This window comes from Mesoplodon bidens, assembly GCF_964165515.1.
Source record: "Mesoplodon bidens genome assembly, chromosome: 5".
In the NCBI taxonomy this organism is placed as follows: Eukaryota; Metazoa; Chordata; class Mammalia; order Artiodactyla; family Ziphiidae; genus Mesoplodon; species Mesoplodon bidens.
In genome coordinates this window covers 88,172,318-88,198,283 of record NC_138161.1, presented here as the reverse complement: position 1 = coordinate 88,198,283, position 25,966 = coordinate 88,172,318, and the positions used below count along the sequence as shown (strand labels likewise).

The following is a 25,966-nucleotide window of genomic DNA, read 5'->3' as shown; positions in this document are numbered from 1 at the left end:
AGAGTCTGCACTTCCACAGCAGGGGGCCTGTGTTCGATCCCTGGTCAGGGGAACTAAGATCCCACAAGCCATGTGGCACAGCCAAAAAAAAAATAGAAGGAAGAGCTTGGTAATCTGAGGCAGATTCTTGAACAAAGTCCATTTCTGCTGCTCCTTGCCAGCAGTGCTTCTCAATACAGACTGGAAGAATGAGGCCCAATAATTTGAGCACTTCTTTTCTCTCCCCAACCCATGCCACTTGTGAGCTGCAACATGGAGGCCAACTTCTACATGAGAGACAAAAAAAAAAAAATAGTGCTTTTGTTCCATGATTGACTTGGGAGCTCAGAGAAACAAAAAGGAATTAAGATATGTACTGAATTTATAGGGAATAAAAGCATTGCAGTAAGAGAACAGGAACTTGGGACAAATACTAAGAAAGTTTTGAAAGTTTTCCTTCAAGAAGAGATTTCTGTATTTTAAACCACATATTCAGCTTGGGCCCACTGTATGTAAGGGGATTAGAGCTTGTGGATAAAGAGAAGGTTATCTTTTAAGAAGTCAGAAAATAGGACACAGTACAAAGGAAAATGACTGGTTTTAGTTACAATCTTGAGGCGAAAACATAAAATCAGAAATATGCCCTTTATAAAGAGCATAAATATACTTTAAAATTGTGTATTCAAACTTGAGGTTTGAAAAGCATGGGTTAGATTTGATTCCCAGTCTACTTGGGGCAGTAAGATAAGCCACATTTCTGTGTGTGTAAGGAGGGGTTTGAGGCTTGTCTCAGTTACATTGGTTTGAAACAAATGCAAGACAAGTTAGGTCAGTTAAGAAAAAGAAGTGAGTAAATCTTAAATTTGAAACAAAAGTAAGTCAATCAAAATGTCTTTGACTTACTAGATTTGTTTACAAATTTCCTAGAACATCAAGCATTTAAAGCAGTGGAGTTGGTCCCTGGTTCAGGGGTAAAAGAGAAATTCATATTTTCAATTTATCTTGTGGTGATAAATAGATTTTAACTAATCAGAATCATAGTAAATGAATAATAATTCCAAGTAATTTTTTTCTGTATTACTTGAAAGGTATGTTCAAGTTTAACCAAAAATGATGACTTTTTAAAGTTAAATGAGTTTTCATTTTGAGAAAATGATGTAGATTTGGATCCAGACAATAAGACAGGTCATGCTGAACCCCCTTAGGATGTAGGCAACCCCCCACCTTCTATGGTTTTATAGGCATCAGGGGGGCTCCCCTCTACTTTGCTTATGCTTTCCCACAGGCTGATGCCAAAATGGTCTTCTTTTGGCTTACAAGTGTACTTATTATAAACATTCAACTGCCTTTAGAAAGGAAAACTTTTACCATTATCCTTCACAAGAAAGACGGCAGATATGTGACCTTCATGCTTTCCCTTCATGGCTGCCATTGGCCTTCAACCTTAGATTTCTTCCCCAGTGTGTCTAGTTCCAAGAATCCATTCTTCAACATAGCTCTTCAGGAAGACTTGGAATCAGTTAGTCTTGACCTTCGAGTTGAAACTTGCTTGACACTCCTGATTTATGTATTATGCAAATGAGTTTATTAAGCCTTTGAAGCAGCAAATTTTGAGAGTGTGAAAGGAAAGAAAGTATAAGGTTTTGGGATTTGAGGGCAAGACTAGGACATTACCACCAAGGTGGTATATAAACTTTGCTCATAGCTTTTTAGAGAGGTAGATCAACCATATATCAGATATCTACTATGTGCTGCATAACATAGTGCTTTGTGTTTGTTATGCCATTTTTTTTTCTTTACAACAGCTCTTTGTGGGAGTGTGTGGGTGGGCAGATGTGTGTATGAGAGAGAGACAGAGACAGAGAGAGCAGTCTCAAGTGTTCAGAGGAGGAAACTGAGCCTCAGTGATGTTAAAATGACTTGTTCAAGGTGAAAGAGCTAGTAAGTGCAGAGCAATAGTGCATATCTCAAGAGTTCCTACCATTCCAGTATACTCTGCAGTTTTATACATTGTTTCCAGAGTAATATAGAATCGGATCAGGATGGGTGGCGAAAGAATCTCCTCAAGGTTGCCTGCATTTTAGGGCTATGCTCCTTAGCCGCAAAATTCAACATAAATTTGAGTGGACAAAGAATGGAAACCTCTATTTGTTCAACCTTTGTTATTTCTGCCGATGAACAATAATGCAGTTCCTTGAAGATTATGTGAATCAAGCTATTTTCCAAGGGTGCATTATATTTACCTAAATTTTTCTTCTGAGATATTTGACTAGTCTTGTTCACAGTTAAATTTTCCAATTTCATTATACAGATTCATCTGATAAAATTAAATAAAATGCTTTGAGGGAACTATATTGTAATAAATACCTCATAATGAATAAAGAAATAACATTTTGAGGATGGCACAATCAGTTTTAGCAAGTATTAGGTTTGAATTTCCATAGCCTTATATGTGCAATTTTTTTTTTTTTTTTTTTTTTGCAGTACGCGGTCCTCTCACTGCTGTGGCCTCTCCTGTTGTGGAGCACAGGCTCCGGACGCACAGGCCCAGTGGCCATGGCTCACGGGCCCAGCCGCTCTGCGGCACATGGGATCTTCCCAGACCAGGGCACGAACCCGTGTCCCCTGCATCGGCAGGTGGACTCTCAACCACTGTGCCACCAGGGAAGCCCCTATATGTGCAATTTTTTAAATTATTGATTAAAGCAAGAATTTTACCAGACCTTTTATATATAACAGATAAAAAACTGATTATGTATTGGATCACTTTATGAACTTCTAAGTATGGGCTATTCTTTTATTTTCAATTTCAGTTGACCTCATGAGGAACAGTTTCAATATTTATTTCAAATCAGGATTAGTGAATATATTTTTATAGTGATTCTTCTGTGATGAAACTCTATTGCTTAAGGAAAGTCAAGTAATAAGCATTTATTGACCACCTACTATATGACTAACATTATACTGGAACCCTAGTTAGAGTGCTGAAAAAAAATTACAACCAGTGGATTCCTAGTGTTGAAAAAGCCTTCTACGTGGGCCAGACTGTAGCCTGGCTGGACTACAGTCTACTCTGAAGCGTCTTGGGCATGATCCACCACAGCTCAAATACACCCTCTAAGTTCTCATTAATAACAGCAAACACTTATGTACCACTTACTAGGTGTTTGGTTTCCTTCAGCTCACTGCACAGTCATTCATTTAATCCTCTCTCCAACCCTATAAAGTGGATACTCAGTTTTATAGAACAGAAATCTGAGGCACAAAGAGGTTGAGAAACTTGACCAAGATCAAAGCCACTAGGTGGTTGAGCTAAGCTTTGAACCTAGGCAGTCCCACTGCGCATCTGTGTACTTAACGTATATTCAGGTGTCTGAGCTGGATGCTCTTGTTGTAATCCAGGAAGAAGCAGGTGAGTGTCTGAATAGAGGGATGTGGTATGAATGAGAAAGTTGAGAGTTGAAGTGACACACCAAAGATCGGACAGCTAATTAAAGCCAGAATCAAGACTAAATGTCTAAATGAATCTATTTGTCTTTTAGAATGTATTATTCTGAACAGTATCTATTTGAGGGAAAAAGAGTAATCACATTATCAAGTCAGAGCTAGTGTGACTGTATCATATGATTCACACCAGGACACTTCTGAGAGTAAAAGTGGTGCTATTAATACATGAGGCATTCTGGTGTGATTGTGGGGCTATAACAGAAAAAGAGTACAAATGGTCACCCTACTCATAGCCACCAAAAGAGGTCCTTCTGAAACGCTCTTTGTAGAAACCACATCTCCTGGTTTCCAATCTTGAATGAAAATAATCCTGGGTGGAAGAATATATATTCAGGATTTAATTTCCAGCTGGGCCCCTTCATTATGGATGATGTTTAAGGACCAGTTCCCTACCTACCTACTCTGCCTTGGCCCACACATGACACACAAGCCACTGTAATCAATTAGTTGTTTGGAAGAAAAAGATGGGCTTCATTTATTAATACCTCTGGTGTCGTCTCCATTGTCTCATGTTTGCTCATTTCTGATTGTTGCCTTATAGTTGCTCCGTTCTGCTGCTGATTGGTCTGCTGGTATAAAGTACCATGAAGAGTCCATCCATGCTGCTTACGTCTATGTGATAGAGAACAGCAAGCACTATATCTATATAGAAGTAAGTCTTGCTCGTGTAAATTGGTATGACAACCTGCCTTCCTGGAAATATCACAGAGACTGCAGAGTCCCCTAACTCAGGACCTGCTACATTAATAAGTGTATGTTGAGATGTGAAGAGGTCACCTGAATTTTGATTCCCCCAGCATACCTGACATTCACTTTGCATTTTCATTAACTCGGGACTCTAACAGGAACCCCCCAAATCCTTATTCTTAAAATGCATCAATTCATAATATTATTAGCCAGAAATATCCCAACATGGAGACATAAGTTTTGATTTGGCTTGAGTTGGAGGGTGTAAATGTGAGGCATGTGCTGCTTCGGGAGAGCACACACAGGGGTAAGCTATTAACATAGAGACCACTGGATGCCTCTGGTTTGGGGATGTTGGAGTGGGGAGAGGGCAGGAAAAAGAACATGGAAAAGGGAGATGTAAGAATAGCGAGGGCAAGTACCAACTTCTTCAATTCCGTGTCAACTACCATTCATTATAAAGCTTTTTCAGTTCTCAGAGTTTGTGTATAGAGACTAGAAGAAAACCCGCGGATACTGGATTTAGTTTGGGAACCTTAATTGTGCTTCAAAGTAGATCTGAAGCTAGTTCAGAGCACTTGGAAAATCCTTAAAAAATAAAAAGCCGTGACAATGGAAAGATAACTCAGAGCACATCTCTCTTCTTTATTTTAGTATTTTCTTTCCCACTGAATTAAAAAATATATGTGGAGAGAGATGGGGTCACTGGGGAAAACCATTCTAGCCCTACTTTCCTTCCCCTTGAGTCCTGGCCCTGTCCCCTTCCATGAAGTGACAATTAATTAAAGGCAAGTGGGAAAGAATTGGAGCTTAATTTATTTTACAGGCCTGGAGAAAGAGAAGGCTGATTAAAACTATTAGCAGGCTAAATGCAATGTGGTATCCTGGATGGGATCATGCAACAGAAAAAGGACATTAGTGGAAAAATTAGTGAATTCTGAATGAAGTCTAGAGTTAATAAAACTAATACTCTTAGTGTTATTAATTTCAACAATTATACCATAATAATGTAAGACGTTAATGGCTGGTTCATCTGTTACCCAGCATCCTTTTGCTTTGTCTCTTTTTAGTAGTATTAAATCAGCCTTTCTTTGTAACGCTACCACAGTACTAAATGAGGTAAGGAATGCCATATTGACACACATGGCTGTGGACATAAACTTAGTTGAAACGCCTGAAGCCGAGGTAAGCAGTTGGCATTCACCCTGCTCCTTCCAAAAAAGGAGAAGTGAAGGATGTGAGTCTGTGTTACAGCTGCTGAGGAATGCTAAGCTTCTCTGTGATATGAATTCAGAACAAACATGGTTTGGTTGCCACTGAGATTTTGATTGTTTGATGCCCTAAAGGGAAACATATTCTCAAGTGAGTTTTTGTCTTCCTCAAAGTTTGTCTTCTGGAAGCTGTTTACAGCTTTATGCACTTAAGTTTAAAAGCGTGTACAATAGTAAAAATGATAATGTGGCAAAAGGATGATAATCCTATTTCGAGTCATTGCCTATATATCACTTTACCTAAGATGATTAGCAAAGATGACTCTGTGATGATTATACTTATAAATTACAGCTGTGTTATAACTATTTGTATAGTAAACAGAGCGTGTGATATTCATAATATTTGTACCTAATTTTCAACAATCCGTAATGTAGCAGCTAAATCTTTCATACCATTATAATAATAATGTTGTACCCTGGTTTTTTAGTAACAGTTTTAAAGAATGTTGCATGAATCTATAAGCAGAAGTACTTAAAAAAATATTTCTCTTTCCATCTTATTGGTTTATTTATATAATGCAACATACTTAGAAAAGAGATTTGTAACTACTTAAAATAGAAGTTCAGGAATAATGAGAGACCTAAACAAATGAGATAAGATCAAGGCAGATACTAGGAAATAGTGGAGAAAATTAGACCAGGATTCTGCCATCTACCCTGTTCAAAAATAAACAGCATGAGATAGAATGTTTACCAATATGGAATTTTTAATCAGAAGCATTTATACAATGTGTGAATCTGAAAAACCTGATTTCTCTATTCAGTTCAGAATGTTCCTACCATTCTAAGAATGTAACCTACAAGGAATTTGCCTGATTAAATAATAATTTAGCTTTCCACTTTACTAAGATGATATAGGTGATATTGCTTAGAAATGCATGAGGCCCAGAGTGACATGAGACTTCTTTTATTCCCAGTGTCATTTACTTTCCTGAGGTGATTTTAGGAATCAGAACATGTCTGCTAGGTGAAACATTTTTTTAAAAAATATCAATGTAAATAAATAAAAAAAAAAATATATATATATATATATATAGTTTTTTATTATATACCACTTTTTCCTTATATGCATGCTACTAAGATAAGAAAAACTTATTATAAATCTCATTTATTTTGTGTAGAACCAGTTTTTCATAAGCTGCGCTGATGACAAAGTTGTGTTCAACAAGGTTGGCGATGCCATTGCTCAGAGGATACTGAAAGCTCACAGGTAAAGTTTTTGGCATTTTGGTAGGAGTTGTTACTGCAGATATTCTTGCATTTACTGCTAAAATGACTTTTGAAAGACCATTTTTAAAATACTATCTTTTTCTAACAGGCATGACTTTAGTTCAACTACTAGTAGGTTATTGATTCCTTAAATCTGAGTCAGTTGCTGAAAATTTTTAAGTCCATTTTTGAGGGGCTCTGAATGCTCCCAGAACATAGTCATTTGTTCCTGGCCAGTCTCTTTCCCACGCATTAGATTTGTGATTTGATTTATTTAAAGGCAGACAGTGAGCTGTGTTCACTTAAAATCAAAGCAAAATAGTCATAACGTTTTTCCATGGGTTATATTTAAATTCTTGTTACCCTCTGTCATATTTTTTCAGCTCATGGGATTATTTTCTTTAATAACACTTTTATTAAGATATAATTCACATACCATACAATACACTCAAAGTGGACAATTTAGTCATTTGTAGTATATTCACAGAGTTGTGTGCAACCATCGCTGAATCAATTTTAGAACGTTTTCATCACCCCGGAAAGGAACCGCATACTTATTAGCAGTCACTACCCATTCCCCCTTTTCTTAGCCCCTGGCAACCACTAATCTGCTTTCTTTCTCTGTAGATTTGCCTGATCTGGTTTTTTCATATAAATGAAATCATACAATATGTGATCTTTTGTGACTTGCTTCTTTCACTTAGCTTAATGTTATAGAATGTACCAGTATTTCATTTATTTTTATTGTCAGGTAATATTTCATTATCTGGATATACTTCATATAAATGAATTTATCCATTCATCAGTTGGTATATATTTGGGTTGTTTCTACTTTTTGGCTATTACGCATAAAGATGCTATAAACATTCTGTACTAGTTTTTATGTGAGACATGTTTTCATTACTCGAGGGGTAGAATTACTGGATCATATTGTAACTCTGTGTTTAACATTTTGAGAAACTGTCAGAATGTTTTCAAAAGCGGCAACACCATTTTACATTCCCATAGTGTATGAGGTTTCCAATTTCTCTGTATCATCACTAATACTTATTATTATCTCTCTTTTTTATTATAGCGATCCTAGTAGGTGTGAAATGGTATCTCATGTGGTTTTGATTTGAATTTCCCTAATGACTAATAATGTTGAGTATTTTTTTGTTTATTGGCCATTCATGTATTATCATTATCCATTGTTTAATTAGGTTGTCTTTTTATTACTGAGTTGTAAGAGTTCTGGATACAAGTCTTATATCAGATTTATAATTTGCAAATATTTGCTCCCATTCAGTCTGTTTTCTTTTTTATTTTCTTGGTAGTGTCCTTTGAAACACAGAAGTTTTAAATTCTGATAAAATTCCATTTATCTTTTTTTTTCCCTTTATTGCTGTGCTTTGGTTTCATAGCTGAGAAACCACTGCCTAAGCCAAAATCATGAAGATTTATGCCTGTTCTCTTCTAAGAATGTTATAGTTTTAGCTCTTACATTTAGGTCTTGATTCATTTTGAGTTACTTTTTGTATATGATGTGAGGTAGAGGACCAACTTCATTCTTTTGCATGTGGATATGCAGTTGTTCCAGCACCATTTGTTGAAAAGTCTATTCTTTCCCTACTGAATTTTCTTGACACCTGGGACTATTTCTTTTTATGGCTGATTTTAGCTCTGTGTAAAAACAGCAAAATAAACAAACAAACAAAATCATTACATTTTATTATCTTAATTCATGGAACATATGCAGTGGAGAATGTTAAGTACATATGCATTTGGGGCTTAAAACATTTTTTGACTTCCAGTGTCCTGTGGTACTTTAATATCTTTTTTTCACAAAATATGTGGGGATTTTTAGACTAAGAACATTTTATAACAACAACTACCAGCATTTTATATGATTCACAGTTTATATCTACAGACTCTTACTGAATTTTCACAACTACTCTTGAAAGTAGATCATATAGTTTTGTTGTTATTATTATTGTTGTTGCTGTACATTTTTATTTTATTTTTTTCTGCTTAATTCCTTTATTAGCATTTAAGCTAGATACCTCTGCATTTTTTAGTGGTTGGTCTGGGGATTACAATATGCATCTTTTTTTTTTTTTGTCCCCATTTTTAAAGTTAAACTGAGATGAAAGAGTTGGTGTGACTTGTCTGGGCCACTAACAGCAAAAGGCAAAAACAGCTTTGAAGCCAAGTCTTTGGATTTCAGACCCAATGCCTCCCACACCATGTAACTCCAATGCATTGACAGTTAGGATTAGAGACCACTTTGGGGTTGCCCCAAATTGAAGCAAGTAGGTTGGGCCTTTATAATCTCCTCCTCCCATTGACTGGTCTTTGAATGTAGGCTGACTTCAGGAAATGGGCATGGCCTTGGGTGAGACAGGCACCTTTGGCCTCTGGAGGGCAGTTCCTGGAGAAAGGCTTCACTGTGAGTGAGTAGCCAGCGGCCAGCTCTCTCAGCAGCTGGGGGAATGGCTGTCTTGATCCCACAGTGAGGGCCTTTGGGCAGCAAGGCACAATACTCACCCATTCTGTGGGGCATACAGTGCTTCTCACCCCTCCCCATGCATCAAAATCACCACTTTACAAAAACACAGAGGGCTGGACTCAACTCCAGGCTTGCTGGATCAGAATTTTCTGGAGGAGGGCCCAAGTACCTGTGTTTTATAATATTCCACAGGCACAGCCAGGATTATATAGTACTCATCTAGAACAGTGTATATGGCCATAAATATGAATGATGGGCTGTGTTTTTACAAGTGACCTTTATTCTTTGCCTTCTCATATGCTTTTATTAAGAAAGTCACCAAGGACTGTTTCTGAGATGACTTAAAAACAGTCTTGTTTCCAGTTAAACACATATGTACACACAGAGATTCCTTGCATCCTTGCCAGTCTCCAGTCTCCCAATTTTCTGGGTCAATTTATGTCTCATTTACAAAATTGCATTATATTTCTGACAACTCTTGCATTTTATTGATGCAGGAGTGTCCCCTTTATAAAGCACATTTGACAAAAAAGAAAAATAATTTTTTCATGAAATTGAAATGTCACAAAAATAAATTAAATTGACCAATGAGCTCATTGGGCTGAGCAGTGAATCATGAATTTTGGAACTCTGACAGCTAATTAGGAGAGTAGGATGAATCTCAACTTCACTCATCCCAGTTATTCACTTATTAGTACATGGTTTAATAAGTATCTGTGAGATATGTTTTTAAGTGTTCAGGAGCCTGAAAGAATATTTTTCTTTAGCATATTAATTTGTCTTTTAATATCTAGACTTCTAAAATCATAGCACTTTAAGGCTGGAAGGAATGTTAAGATATTTTCTGATTGAACATTTCCCAGTGACCCTGGGATCCACAGTAAGAGAGCATGGTAAGGTAGCATCTGTTGCAGATTTTATCTCATGCTTAGAAGTTCACAGAGCACCTTAAAGGGTGGCAATTTCAAGCTCACTTTGTAGAAACTGGGAAATGAGTTCGTCAAATTTCAAATTAACTGTGTGTCATTTAGCTCTGATCTCTCAATAATCTCACTTGCTTTGACAGTCACATTTTAAAGCAGTATGTATATCACACCTTCAAACTTAGTGGATACACACACATATCCTGGAAACCTATTTTACATTTTCCCCCTTCTCTGTATGTCCACATTATCGTTTATCTCCTGTGTTAATTCCAAACTGTAAAATATATTTTCATTGAATAATTTCAAATCTGTGAGCTTGTATTCTTAGGAAAAAAGATAAAGGTAGAATTAGAAAGCTGCCTACAGTGGCTCCCCTTCTCACTGAGGGCCGTCGTGTGCCATCCTCAAGCTTACCCCTCTCTCTTCCTTTCACTCTTCTGCTCTCTACTCTTCTGAAACTCAGAACTTCACGTGCCTAGCAACAAGTATAACTTTGGTTGTTGGAAAAAGAATAGAATAGAGCACAAAGCAGATGGAGGGAAATGACAGTCAGCATTCGGCCAGCCTGACCAAGGAACACAGACTCTCTTCCAGGACCCTCCCACCCTAGAGAGATTGGCGTCTTTAAATTGCCAACTTCTCTCAACTGGGCTGAGCCTTTACTTTTCTGCCAGTGCTGGAATCTGGTCCCACACCAGTTCCCTAAAGTGAGTTCTCTGCTTCCCTCACTTTCTCCTCATTCTTTCTCAGCAGCTGTAATTTTTTAAAATTAATTTTTATTGGAGTATAATTGATTTACAATGTTGTGTTAGTTCCTGCTGTACAGCAAAGTAAGTCAGTTATACATATACATATATCCACTCTTTTTTAGATTCTGTTCCCATATAGCTCATTACAGAGTACTGAGTAGAGTTCCCTGTGCTATACAGTAGGTACTTATTAGTTATCTATTTTGTATACAGTAGTGTGTATATGTCAATCCCAGTTTCCCACTTTATCTTTCCCCCACTTTGCCCCTTGGTAATCATAAATCTGTTTCCTGCATCTGTGACTCTATTTCTATTTTGTAAATAGGTTCTTTTGTACCATTTTTTCAGATTCCACATATAAGCGATATCATAAGATATTGTCTTTGACTTACTTTACTCAGTATGACAATCTCTAGGTCCATCCATGTCGCTGCAAATGGCATTATTTCATTCTTTTTTATGGCTGAGTAATATTCCATTGTATATATGTACCAAATCTTCTTTATCCATTCTTCCATCAATGGACATTTAGGTTGCTTCCTGGCTATTGTAAATAGTGCTGCAGTGAACATTGGGGTACATGTATCTTTTTGAATTATGGTTTTCTCAGGGTATATGCCCAGGAGTGGGATTGCTGGGTCATATGGTAGTTCTGTTTTTACTTTTTTTTTTTTTTTTTTTTTTTGCGGTACGTGGGCCTCTCACTGTTGTGGCCTCTCCCATTGCGGGGCACAGGCTCCGGATGCGCAGGCTCAGCGGCCATGGCTCACGGGCCCAGCCTCTCCGCGGCATGTGGGACCTTCCCGGACCGGGGCACGAACCCGAGTCCCCTGCATTGGCAGGCAGATTCTCAACCACTGCGCCACCAGGGAAGCCCCTATTTTTAGTTTTTTAAGGAACCTCCATACTGTTCTCCATAGTGGCTGCACCAATTTACATTCTCACCAGCAGTGTAGGAGACTTCCCTTTTCTCCACACCCTCTCCAGCATCCATAATTCTTTACAGAAACAGGCCAAGCCTCCATGATCTGATTCATGACCTAGAGCCTCAGAATACTGTTCACCCCAAGCTGAACTAAAAATAACTGTGGGAATCTCTGCAGAAAACAAAAGGTCTGCTCTAAAAAAGTAAAACTGTCTTCGAGTTGAGACCAGCTCCCAACCCACTGGAAGCCTGTCTTTGACAACTCAAATAGAACTAGAGATCAGGGAGAAAAAATCATAATCCACAGTCTAGAATTGACTGGCTTATACCATGTTTGAATAAGCAAAAACGTAGAGTGTAACCAGATGGTCCAAGTAGAAAAGATTTTAAAATACTGTGTGCCATGAATGTATGGTCTCTGAGGATGAAACCATTTTTGCTTGTGGAAACTTGACATGCATAATTTTACTGCCCTGCTAAAAAGTTTGGAGGGAGAGAGTGCATTTTGCACTGTTATCACCACAAGTTTGACACATGCAATGAAATTAGGCAGTTGATTTAATGCTTCTGTATTTTAATATTAAACTGCACTGGAAAATACACAAACCGCCTTGGAAAATACACAATTTTGAAAATCACTCAAGCTCTTCATGCTCCCTATAACTGTAGAACAGTGCCAGATAGTGGTTGCAGTTTGCGCATGAGTGATGGTATGAGGGACCTCCTCTGGGGAATCTGAAATTAATTGGGAACCAGATGTCTGGAGATGTGAGTTCTTCCCAACTCTGTGTCTACAGGTATGTGACCTTTTGAATCTATCATCTTTGCCTTTCTGGCACTCTGTTTTTTCACCAACAAAGAGAATAATAGTATCTGCCCTACCTGTCTCATATGAATAGATGTGAAAGCAATTTGAAACCCGTAAAGCACCAGTTCATGTAAGAAATTATGTCATTTCCAGGAAATTCATCATCTGGAAATATGCTAGCTCATGGTAAATTCTAGCAGGGACAAAGAACCACAGTATCAAATCAACTGTTTAGAAATTAAAAATTATGTTAGAAACAAATGTTTTAATTAAAGAGGCGTTTAATGTGCCTCATTTTAAATTATTAGGTGACTATTGCTGGATAAGGACAATTTGCTTTGGTTCCCTGTCACTGGCACTTCTTCATCCTGTGACAAGTAGAGGCACATGATTAAAACACTGTCTAGAGATGTCCTGCCAGAAAGCTATAGCTGACTCCTCATGGGAATCAATTTTTGGATTCCCCATTATTGATTGGATTACACCTTCCCCCAAAATATAAAATAAAATGTATTCTGAAACATAATGTGTGTTCAGTTTTGCTTAGCTTTGTTTTAATTTTAGGCACTGTTGATGATTCTTTGAAGCTTTCCAATTGAAATCACTGGTTGTTAATTGATTAATAATGTTATCAAATCGTTTTTTAGTCATTCCACATCCAAGGTGCTTTTTATGCATTCCTTCATTTAATTCTCACATCAGCCTTATGAAGTGGATGCATAATGATTTCCATTCTACAGATGAGGCAGCTGAGGCCAAGTGCGATTATGGTAACTTGCCCACATCATGCAGCTATTGATGAGTGGAACTGGGACTCAGACCACATCTTTAGAACTTAAACTTGTGCTCTTTACCTTGTGCTACCTTTATAGCTCAGCTACAAAGCTTCCCTCATTTCAAGGGAAGTAGAAATGTTCTAATGTTAAGCCTGCAAGAAATCTAGAAGAGGTACTTTATTTAAAAATTTTAAGAAATCAGATGAACATTTTCTTTTTTTAAAGTAATTGCTTGATAGATTAAAATTTCTTAGGTTTAAAGAAAAATCTACCTCCTATAATTACCACATCCTATGCTTTGTGTACTAAGTTGAAAGGACATGTTGGGTATATTTCAGAATCACTGTCTTAACGAAATTTAAGCTGCAGTTATAATAGAAGAAGAAAAATAAGAAAATTAAGCATGCCAATGGCTGGTTTCACATTTTTTATCTTGTGGGATAATCTCCAAGCTCTATGAAATTCATGGAGAAGAGGTTACATTAGGGCAGAGATGACAGATCATGGCAGGAGAACTTTTGATTTAGATCATTTAATTGCTTTTATTTGATTCCAAAAATTACTTAAATGATAATCTCAGCAGATAGAGAGAGTAAAGATTAGTACTGGTCGGAGGCCAGAAATCATTTTGAGTCTGAGCATGTGCCCTGGCAGAGAGATGAAGGAAGGGAGAGACTCTTTTTTAAAAATGAGAATGAAAACGGCTGGGCCATTGTGGGAACAGTTTTATAAGAGGTTTTGTAGAATCTTATTTAAGGGACACTGAGGGACATGCCTGCCAAAGGTTATCAAGTACAGAGTGAAGTCTAAGTCACACATGCTGGGCTAACCCTGAACATTCTTACATTTAAAAGCTTGCCGTTTTCAAAAGATAACCAATGAAAAAAATTATGTGTGTGTGTTTTTGTGTGCACACAAAATATGTAATGTCATAATCTATAAAAATCTCACATATGATATGCAAAGTCAGTACTAAATAGAACCAGCATTTCTAGTGGACTAACAATGATTTTCACCAACTCCTTCATTTACAGATGAGAAAACTGAAGCCCAGAAAGGTTTATTGCATTTAAAAAGATTTGCCAAACACAAAATAAAATGGGCTATGTCCCAAACCACTGAGAAGCTACAGATCCACTTCTCCCATAACTGATACCACTATAGAATAAAATTCTCTCCACAAAAAACAAACAAACAAACAAACCACTAATCCCCAAGCACAATTCTTCTTACTTCTGGCAGCGTTCACTGCTGCAAAATCTACAACGAGAAGATTTATACCAGCGCCTGAAGTTGATGGCAATGAAACGTGATCTATAAATCTCAAATTCTCAAAATATAAAGCATCTTGTCACTGGAGAAATACAATGAGCTCCTTTGGGGCCTTATTATAGATCCTGAGACCCCACTCTGAGCAGAAGACCCCTGACTACCCACCATGCTGGGGAAGGAGGAGGTGAAGGAGGAGGGGTTCTTCTGGAGAGAACAAGGTGGGAAGCCAGAGGAAAACCACTGCTAAGACCCATTTACGTTGGTGAACTAGGACTTTTTTTTTTTTTAACATCTTTATTGGAGTATAATTGCTTTACAATGGTGTTAGTTTCTGCTTTATAACAAAGTGAAAGAGTTATACATATGTTCCCATATCTCTTCCCTCTTGCGTCTCCCTCCCTCCCACCCTCCCTATCCCACCCGTCTAGGTGGTCACAAAACACCGCGCTGCTCTCCCTGTGCTATGCCGCTGCTTCCCACTAGCTATCTATTTTACGTTTGGTAGTGTATATGTGTCCATACCACTCTCTCACTTTGTCACAGCTTACCCTTCCCCCTCCCCAAGGACTTGTTTTTTTTGTTTTTTTGCGGTACGCGGGCCTCTCACTGCTGTGGCCTCTCCCGTTGCGGAGCACAGGCTACGGACGCGCAGGCTCAGTGGCCATGGCTCACGGGCCCAGCCGCTCCGCGGCATGTGGGATCTTCCCAGACCGGGGCACGAACCCGTGTCCCCTGCATCGGCAGGCGGACTCTCAACCACTGCGCCACCAGAGAAGCCCCTAGGACTTGTTTTTAAAGGGACAAGCAGCATTTCAGCAAATCACAAAAATTGAAAATACCAAAGATCCCACATTCTCATCACCTAAACAATTTACTTTTTGTTTTCCTATTTTCTTTTTGGTCCATATTAATATACAGACATATTTTCTGAGTTGTAATTTATTTCCTTTTCCTGTAACTCACTTGGATTTCTGTCTCAAGTCCCTTTTCCACACAATAGAAGGAAATTTAGTTTAGTCACTTCCTGGTAAATGTGGCCAAATTCAGTGGTTTCTCATTTCTGCTCCGTATTCAGTCCGTCAGGGTGCTCCCTGGTCTTTCCTCCCCTCCCCCATCTTTGGTATAGACGCTTAGGGGCCCTGGATCTTTGGGAAGGGGCTTCTTGCACTCAGTATCGATCTGTCAAGCCTGTTCTGGCATCTGCTTACTGTAACCTGGGGTCCTCAGCCTTCTCCTTTAAAACCTGCCTTTCTGTCCCTTCTCCTCTACTGCTGCCAGTAGAGGGTCCCTGCACTGAGTCTGACTCTTATTTCTTCTTCTTCTTCTTTTTTTTTAATTTATTTTTTTGGGCACACTGCACAGCCTGTGGGATCTTAGTTCCCTGACCAGGGATCGAACCCGCGCCCCCTGCAGTGGAAGCGCGGATTCTTAACCACCGGACCAGCAGGGAAGTTCCTCTTATTTCTTTATACTCCCATCTCAGCTCAAAGGATCTCTCCCCAGTTCCCCAAATCTAAGAAGCTGACATCTTTGTGCCCTGGTTCCTCGGTGAGAGCGCCGTCCTAGGAGCAATGCCTGCTTCATATCTCCAGTCACAGAGAGGGGGAAGTTAACACATTTAAGGGGAAAAATTATTTAATATTTCATAGTATCAGCCTGCCACATCTATAATTGTCTTGTAATTGTAACTTTGCATTAGGGCCACTTTAACACACTACCAGAAGTACTTTGCTAGTAAGTCATCATAGTGGTCATTTTAGTGGCTGTAAGAAGTTACATCCATTGAGTGACTATAATGTAATTTAGTTAATCATCCCCCGTTATTGGACATTTCCAATTTTTATCTATTATACATAACACCGCTGTAAGAGTTAGCGGGTTTTGAAAGAAAAACTTATTTTAACAAAAAGCCTAAGCATGCAATTTTATAAAATTGTTCTGAACTAAAGTGGATGGAGCAGTTGCCTGCATGATGGCCTGGTGCCCACTAGCTCTTCTCTTGCTTTTAAGATCATAAATAATTCTGCACATTAGGGGCTCAGGTTCTTGCCCTATGCTGATTGCTATCATTTGCACCACCCCAGCATTGTGAGGATGCAGTGTTTCGGAAGAGGTTAGAATCCTCGGTGGCCAAGAACTGTTATTTTCTGGGGACCGGATCAAGGAAGGAGACTGGACAGGTTAGCACATAGAATTTTCTCTTCATTGGTTTACACTTAGCTACAACTTTATGGTTTGAAATTCCAGAGCCCTTTTTTTTCTATAGCAGTGAAAATCTAAGTCATTTATGCTAATTTGCTGAACACAGTTTAAAAATTTCATCATTTAGGAAATTCAAGAACTGCATTGTGTTAAAAAAAATAAAAACAGGGCTTCCCTGGTGGCGCAGTGGTTGGGAGACCGCCTGCCGATGCAGGGGACACGGGTTCGTGCCCCGGTCCGGGAAGATCCCACAAGCCGCGGAGCGGCTAGGCCCGTGAGCCATGGCCGCTGAGCCTGTGCGTCCGGAGCCTGTGCTCCACAACGGGAGAGGCCACAACAGTGAGAGGCCCGCATACCACAAAAAATAAAAAAATAAAACGTTTAAAATAAATAAATAAATAAGCAAGGATTTTGATATAGAGCTAACCAAGAACAGGAAAATGTGAATATTCTGATTTCTACAAACTAAATTTGCAAATATGCTTTATCTAAAGATACAAGATTTTTATAGAACATTTCCCAGTGTCTACATTTTGAAGTCATTTTTGCTTTTATAAAACACATGGGCAAAAAGGAAACCATCTTTTCCAAACAGAATTACAAACACTTGGTGTTCAAGACCAGCAATACTGCTTCTAATAAATGTGAGAGATGACTTATGTGGGTTGGCACACATAGCAAAATAGGCATTTTGGGGTAGCAAAAAATTAGAAACAGTTGAATGCCCAGCAATAGAGAACTGGTTAAAATATTATGGCATGGATTTGGAATACTGTCACTGTTAATTAAAAAATGGGCATCTCTCTAAGTACAGTTATTAAAGAATTTCCAGGATACGCTGATAAATTACAAACAAACAAACAAAAATAACGTTCAGAAAAGTGTTTACAGTATTCTAACATTTGTATAGAAGGAGAGAATACATATATATGCTTATAAATTCATAGACTATTTCTGAAAGAACATGAAAGGTAATAGAAATTGCCCTTAGGGAGGGGAAACAAAGGCTGGGGACAAAGGAGTGAAAAGGAAGTTTTTTCATCATATAATCTTCCACCTCTGAAGGTTTGCACTGAGAACATATATTATCCATTCGAAAATGTAATTTTTTTTGGTGATTCCTCAAAAAGCTAAACATAGAATAACTGTATGACCCAGCAACACCATTCCTGGGTATATACCCAAAATAACTGAAAACAGGGACTCAGATACTATATGCCTGTGCCCACTGCAGCATTATTCACAATAGCTAAAAGTGGAAACATTGCAAGTCTCCACCAACAGTCTCAGACCACCAAATGTGGTCTATATATATATAACAGAATATTATTCAGCCATAAGAAGGAAGGAAATTCTGACCCATCCTACACCATGGATGAATCTTAAGGATATTATGTTAAGTGAAATAAGTCAGCCACAAAAGGACAAATATTGTTTGATTCCACTTAGCTGAAATATCTAGACCAGGCAAATTCCTAGAGACAGAAAGTAGAATAGAGGTTACCAGAGGTTGCAGGGAGGGGAAATGGGGAGTTACTCCTTAATTATCACAGTTTCTGTTTGGGCTCATGAAAAAGTTTTGGAAATAGAGATCATGATGGTTTACAACTTGTGAAGGTAATTGTTAACACTGAACAGTACACTTAAAAATGGTGAAAATGGTAAATTTTATGTTTCATATATTTTACCACAATAAAAAAAATTCAAATAAGATGTAATCTAATTTAAAGAAAAACATCCTGTTTAACCTCTTGTCTATACCAGAGGCTTCCCACAAACAAACATTCTTCCAACCTGACCCCATCCTCCCAAAGCAAATAGTACCAAGTGCATACTGAGTGCAGAGGTCCTCTGTTGGGCACTGCCCAAAACAGAAAGATATGTGGGCACACGTCCTGTGTTTCAAAAGGGCTTATCACATAGCCTAGCCTAGCAGAGGTACCTGTCACTGTTGCGTAAAGCAAAAAAGATACTGAGTAGGCATCCCAACCATGTGTAGCCGGAGTGCGGAGGCAGGAGCAAACCAATTTTCATTGGCACATCCGGGATGGCTTGATGGAAGGAGCCGGTTATCAGCTCCTCTCTGCGAGGCAGAGAAGGGCCTCCAGGCTCAGGGGGCAGATGAGTTAGGTTGACTAACCTGCCTTACCAGGGGTGCACCTCTGAGCGCAGGGCAGTGGTGTCCAGTCACTGGAGTGTGGGCCTGGGAGGACCAGACCGAAGGTGATTCTGTAAAGGCAGTTGAAGCCAGATGGTGTCAATTTTCAACTGTAAAATTCGTTTGGACTTTTAAATACCGGCTGTGAGGAAATAACTTAGGTATTCTTTCTGTTCTTCCCACTATCCTGTTTACTATCTAGGAATGTGAGCTTCGTACCCTTATTTGACAGAGAACTTTAACCGTTTATATATTTTTTTTAAATGGGTTTTTTCCAACTCAAACTGTGTTTGCCATCTAGCGATTAGTCCATGCCATTACAACACCCTGGTTCAGATTCCTCATTTCTCAGCACTGCGGTTAAAGCTCATAGGCCTCCAGACTCCGTTCTGTTGGCCGTGGCTTCTGTCTCAAACTGCACTTTCCCTGTGCCCTGATATGTACAGTATGTTGGCATCAGAGACCTCAGTAATGAAATGTGACCCCTCTGAGAGTAGTAATAATATTCACCTGAAAGAAAAATGTAGCTGTTTAGAAGACAATGCACCTTAGAAATTATTATGAAAAGTTTAACTAGGTTCCGATTTGAAAATTAATCTGTAGCAGCATCTTCGTGTGAATGCAGACTTCTCACATAAACTGGCGAGATTCTGACCATAAGGGATACCACAGTCATCTCCAGACTTTCTCTTCTTCCTGTGTGTTTTCTAGAGATAAGGATATTAACAGTCTAGCCTCCAAAGAGGCGATACCTATTTGAACATAATTCTCCAAATTTCTGACTTTCTGAATGCAGATCAAAGTTAGGAGCCACACTTTCTGCTTCTGTTTCTTTTCTTTCAAAAGCTGTTGTTAATCAGTTGGGACAGCAGACCAAGAAATATTGTGTTATGTCTACAGGAGATTTAAAACTCAACATCAGTCATTCAAAATTCTTGACAGGCCCAGCTTAACATTTTGCATCTGAAGCAGAGTTTTCAGAGATGAATCAGAGTTTCTAAACAATGCTGATTTCTGCATTGGAAAATATACTGGGTCCCATATCTTTTTTTGCCCCTGAGGTTTAGGCTCTGGAGCTCATTTACTCAGTAATTACTAACTGAATGCCTACTATTTGCTGGACTCTGAGCTCGGTACTGTGGCTATAACTTGTTATACATGAAACGGTTAGGATAACGTCTTTTTCAAAACTTTATTATAACCCCTCCACCTCCCATGGGATCCAAGCAAGGCTTTTTTACAGTGAATTTTGCCCTAGGAAGGATTGTGCTATAGAGAGATAGTGGGTACAATTCCCACTTTACTGCCAAGTTCAGCTTATTTTTCAGGTTGTTATGAATGGTTAGCCTGGATAAGTTTCTGGCCTTAATCCAACAGCATCCCCTTCCCTGCCAAAGCCTGGAACGTGATAGAATGTATTGTAGGAAGCCATTCACTCAATCTCCAAAACCATATGAACTGCTTGACTGTCATTTTTAACTGTTACTGTGTCTTTTTCTGTGTGTGTGCAACTCTTTCCATCTGACTTTTGCAGGGAAAGCCAGAGATTCCGGGTTTATGTTGTGATACCACTTCTGCCAGGTTTTGAAGGAGACATTTCAACCGGTGGAGGAAATGCTCTACAAGCAATAATGCACTTCAACTACAGGTACCAAAGTTCTAAAATCCTCTGTTTACAGCTTTCAATCAGTTATGCATGTAAGCTGGCGAAAGCAATGGAAATGTTTCTCCACATCTATTCAGTGGAGCATTGAACAGATGGACACTTCGCTTTATTTTACTTTTGAATCTTGGCCTGTTTACTAGTTGATAAAATTCAAATAGAGCCTAAAATCATAAATGGTAGGCCTAGGACACATGGCACGTATAAAAGAACTAAAATATTAGTGTCTCTTTTATACTCATTGCCTATCACATATATAGAGTGCGTGTCTCCATTTATGAGGTGTATATATGAATATAAAAAAGACTAATATTTTTGTTCTTTAATATATATTAATATATTACAAATGTAGATAAGGACTTTATATAGATACAGATATGAAGTCCTTTATACATAATTAGTTTTTAAAGATAATTTTAAAATTATCTTTAAGCCACCAAATAGTTACTGAGCTTTCCATATTCTTTGCAGTAAGTAGATGAAAGAAAAAAATTAAATAAAATGGTATGATTTGCACATATTGGTTTATGATTTTTCTAGGCAGCAATCCTTCAGCAAGGTTGGTAATAATAGTCTCTGCCAGTAAGTGAAGCGTGAAAGTTCTTTCCTGTCTCCTGGAATTTTAATTGTTTTTCCCTACCATCACTTTGTTAAAATTTTAGGGAACGTGGTAAGTCCTGTTCTCAATATTCTAAAAAGCAGAGTTTCCATATTCACTCAAAAAGGCACATGAGATTTCAGACTTGGCCAGTGGAAGATTATGAGGGGGGTTGAGAGGTACTAGCTGGTGGGCGGGTGTAGAGAGGTGCTGTAGAAAGTGATGGAAAGGCCCCCTGATGTTCTTTTTGGGTTGCTTAGCTGAAAAGAGGTAAATGGACAGGCCTGGCATGAATCCAGCTCCCAATTATAAGCTCTGTGACCTGAAGCACAAAGAGCCCTACTCAGGATCACACTTAATAAGTCAAAGCAAGGACTAGCGCCTGGATATTTTCTTTTAATATCCCCTGTTCTTCAGGACCACCTGTAGTTTCCCACCTTTCTAATCAAATTCCTTTGTGGGGGAGGGACAAATGAAGTCTTGCCCCAAACCCCCAGTGTGTAAAGCAGATAAGGGTTCAGGGACTTGGTCAAATTGGGGCTGGGGGCTTAGATGCCCTCTTGCTTGAGTCCCCCTCCCGAGAGGCACCTCCTCAAGATCTAAGGTCCTCCAGGCACAGTTTGAGTGCACCACTGTGGTGGAAATCTTTTTTTTTTTTAATCCTCTTGCTTCTTTCTGACTTTTTATGCCTTGTATCTTTCTGTCTGCCAGGGTTTCAAGTAAGGCATTTTGTTTCATCTGGGGTAATTTTGCCTCATTACAGTATGAGAAAACTTTAACTGTGCTTTGGTCTATACATTTGGATTGAAGATTTGCCCATTTCTAATATTATCTGATTTATAACATGGCAAACAAAGCTTTTCAAGTATTTAAGGCACTGACATAATGTTTAATTGGATTTTATCCACTTCATTTGCCATGCTAACATTATTTTTGGAATATTGTCGATTGTAATTATTTTCTGTAAGTATTTTCTTGGGTTTGAACCAACTGAATGAAATATCATGCTTCGCTTTTGTTCAGCACCCAAAACTATAACCTTTTATTATGCAAAAGCATCTCTACTTTCTCGCATCATCTTTAATAATATCAGCATTTCCCAGGCATAACTGTACTTTTAATTACTTTCACAGAGCAAGCAGATGGAACATAGAATTTTTTGTCTTGTCGGTCTTTATAATTCATCGACTATTATCAGAGTGTTGAGAAGCAAAATCATTAGTAGAGGCAGCTATTTGAGACTATATTTTTCACTTTTAAGGGGTTTTCTGACTTTACAGAGACAGCTCAGGTATAATAGTTTCCTTAATTTCAGAATTACTCTGCTAAGTTTGCCCTTTTCACCTCTGAAAGTAATATGATTCTGTAAGTATTCTTATCTATTGTGGCATTCTAAGTTTATCTTTGCAGTCACCACATTTTCTAAGTGGGAAGCTCATTCATAACCCATCTTTTAAAATAGCATCTCTTTCTGAAATCTAAGATCAATTTTATAACTTTTCCATTTACGCACTTCAAAATAACTTGTCCCATCAATAACATTACAGAAGTGACATTCATATGTTTTTTTTGGCTTTTAAAAAATCTATGTAGCATCTTCTCATAAAAGCACTTGCTCTATTTTTACTTGGATTAGGACTCTACCCCACAGATATTGCAATTGAAACCTTTGAAACCTCTATAATTATTTCTTTCCTTTACATATGTTCAGAACCATGTGCAGAGGAGAAAATTCCATCCTTGGACAATTAAAAGCAGAGAGTAAGTAACTGCTTTTCTTTTCCTCCATGGTTGTTTTTGGTGACATATCAGTGATTATTAATGTTTTCACAGTGTGGTTATAGGACTCTTCACAAAAGGTAGCCCACAAAATGCTTAACAGAAATAAATTACTTATTCTCATTAAATTGTCCAAACAGATGTTCAAATGAAGACATCACAGCATGAGCTGCATAGGTGATAAAAATGGGAGTATGTTTACAATTTTTTATAATTTATTTTTATTTATTTATAATAATTGTTTTGATAAGAAGTGGGATTTGTAAGGCACTTCAAAATGACCCCATGTGTATCTTCTCCTGTGATCCTTCACCACAGTCCTGGGAAGTAAGCAGGAAGGTGTCATCCCTGCTTTAAAGATGAGGACACAGTCAGCGTGTATATATGTGGCCTCCTACAGATGCAGAAGTCCCAGGGTTCTCACACACTGTCATATTTAGGGAGGAAAACTAATTATATAACCATTTTAACACCATACCACTTGACTAAATCTTCGAGGGTATTATACTGGAGGTAAGTAAATAAGAAAAAAAACCACAGTAATACCTGTTACTCCTGAAATTCTGCACATTTTCAAAGGCACTTTCTCAGATATCTTAATTGATCCTTCCACATAGTTCTTAGCTACAGTACATTGTAATTGTGGGTTTACTTACCTATATGTCTGTGAACTGACTCTAAGTTTAGCACATAGTAGGTACTCAGTCATCTTTTATACCCTGAACAGTAGGTACAGAAAATTCCACAAGAACTAAGCTGAAGAAAGAACCCGGGCTTCCCTGGTGGCACAGTGGTTGAGAATCTGCCTGCTAATGCAGGGGACATGGGTTCGAGCCCTGGTCTGGGAAGATCCCACATGCTGCGGAGCAACTAGGCCCGTGAGCTACAACCACTGAGCTTGTGCGTCTGGAGCCTGTGCTCCACAACAAGCGAGGCCGCGATAGTGAGAGGCCTGCGCACCGCGATGAAGAGTGGCCCCCGCTCGCCGCAACTAGAGAAAGCCCTCGCACAGAAACGAAGATCCAACACAGCCAAAAGTAAATAAATAATTAAAAAAAAAAAAAAAAAGAGAGAAAGAACCCAATTTGTCTGACCTCCAGTTCATATCGGGTTAAGATTGTGAAAATTTGTAGGTCACATTAAAAAGACTAGATTTTTATCTAGAAAAAGACAAGGTATGGTGTTGGTTGCCTCTGATCACTGATTGAACTCATCAAAGTGGTGTTTATATCAAAGCTCACTGACTGCTGGCAGGCGAGAGAAAATGGTGCCTTGGGAATGGATAGAAAGGTTATGTATGGATAAAACTGTGAAGGAGCATTTGAGGGGATGTGGGAGCAGAAGAGTAAGGGAAGGGTCAGATAATCCTAAGAGTTTCAACCCAACTCATCAGAAGGATGGAGCTGCCACAGGAAGGTCTGAAAAGTCAGGAGGAGCCACCTCAATCATATGGTGCCATGTGGTGTGGCGTTCACATATGCTATACACCTCAATTGAGGTTTTTGAAATTTTTATTTTACACTGGGAGCCTCCTAAACATGGTGCACTGGGTGATATATCAGAATGTGGAGAGAAAAAATTAGGCCTTCCATGTATGTATATTTTTCCTTAAAAATAAAGAATTAGGACATTAGCAGGAATGGTATAGTAAGGATCCCCCCAAATCCATTCCTACATAAAAGCAATAAAAACACTAGCAAAAATTGTCAAAAATCAACTTTTTTAGCACTCTGGAAATTAACCAAGGGCAGGTAACAATCTGTTTATTCAAGAAAGACAGCAGAGTCTTGGTAAAAACAGCAAGCTTTTTAATTTGCCATATGCCCATCCCCTTCTCCTCATTCCACAGTGGCCTTGAAAACCAACTCCCCATCACTGTGAAAGAAAACCAACAGCCTAGCAGCCACTGGAAGAAGCCAAATGGGTTTGAAGCTCCCATCCCCCAACAATTCTCAGAGAATTGTCCTAATTTCACCTGACAGTTTAAAAGACTTTAAAATGGCTAGTTTAACTATGTTCAAAAAACTAAAGGCAACAAATCTAAAGACTAAAGAGAAGTCTAAAAACAATCTCTCCCCAAATAGAGAGTATAAAAAAATAGAATTTTTTAATTTAAAAATTTTATTAATTTTTTTACATAAAAAGAACCAAATAGGGCTTCCCTGGTGGCGCAGTGGTTGGGAGTCCGCCTGCCGATGCAGGGGACGCGGGTTCATGCCCCGGTCCGGGAGGATCCCACATGCCGCGGAGCGGCTGAGCCCGTGGGCCACGGCCGCTGAGCCTGCGCATCTGGAGCCTGTGCTCTGCAATGGGAGAGGCCACAGCAGTGAGATGCCCATGTACCACAGAAAAAAAAAAAAAAAAAAGAACCAAATACAAATTCTGGAGTTGAAAAGTATAATAACTGAAATGAAATGTACATTGGAAGACTCAGTAGCAGATTGGAGTAGGCAGATGAATCAACAAACTTGAAGATAGGTCAATTGAGATTATCCAATCAGAGGACCAGAAAGAAAAAAGAATGCAGAAAAATGAATAGGGCATTTAGAACAGCCAAAACAATCTTGAAAAAGATCAAATTAGAGAACTCATGCTCCCAATTTCAGAACTTACTATAAACCTACAGGAATAAAACCAGTGTGGTGCTGATGTAAGGATAGACATATAGATCACAGGAATAGAACCGAGAATCCAGAAATAAACTCTTATGATTATGGTCACTTGAATTTCAACAAGGGTTCCAGGACAATTCAATGGAGAAAGAATAATCTTTTCAGCAAATGGTGATGGAACAACTGTATATTCACATGCAAAACAATGAAGATGGACCTCTACCTCACACCACATACAAAAAATAAGTCAAAATGGATCAAGACCTAAAGTGTAAAAACTGACACTATAAAACTCTTAGAAAACATGGGCAAAAAACATTATGACCTTGGATTAAGCACACGTTTCTTGGGTTTATA

At 38.5% G+C, this 25,966-nt stretch overlaps 1 protein-coding gene across 3 annotated transcripts in view; it reads left to right on the top strand.

Annotated features, from left to right (window-relative positions):
• PLD1 (phospholipase D1) overlaps positions 1–25,966 on the top strand; it is a 220,911-nt gene that overhangs the window by 154,693 nt on the left and 40,252 nt on the right. For all 3 annotated transcript variants that reach the window (XM_081234557.1, XM_081234558.1, XM_081234559.1), the window contains 4 exons: positions 4,028–4,138; positions 6,566–6,654; positions 20,492–20,605; positions 22,930–22,979. In XM_081234557.1, coding sequence (XP_081090683.1) covers positions 4,028–4,138; positions 6,566–6,654; positions 20,492–20,605; positions 22,930–22,979 — 364 coding nt within the window. The remainder of the gene's footprint in view (positions 1–4,027; positions 4,139–6,565; positions 6,655–20,491; positions 20,606–22,929; positions 22,980–25,966) is intronic.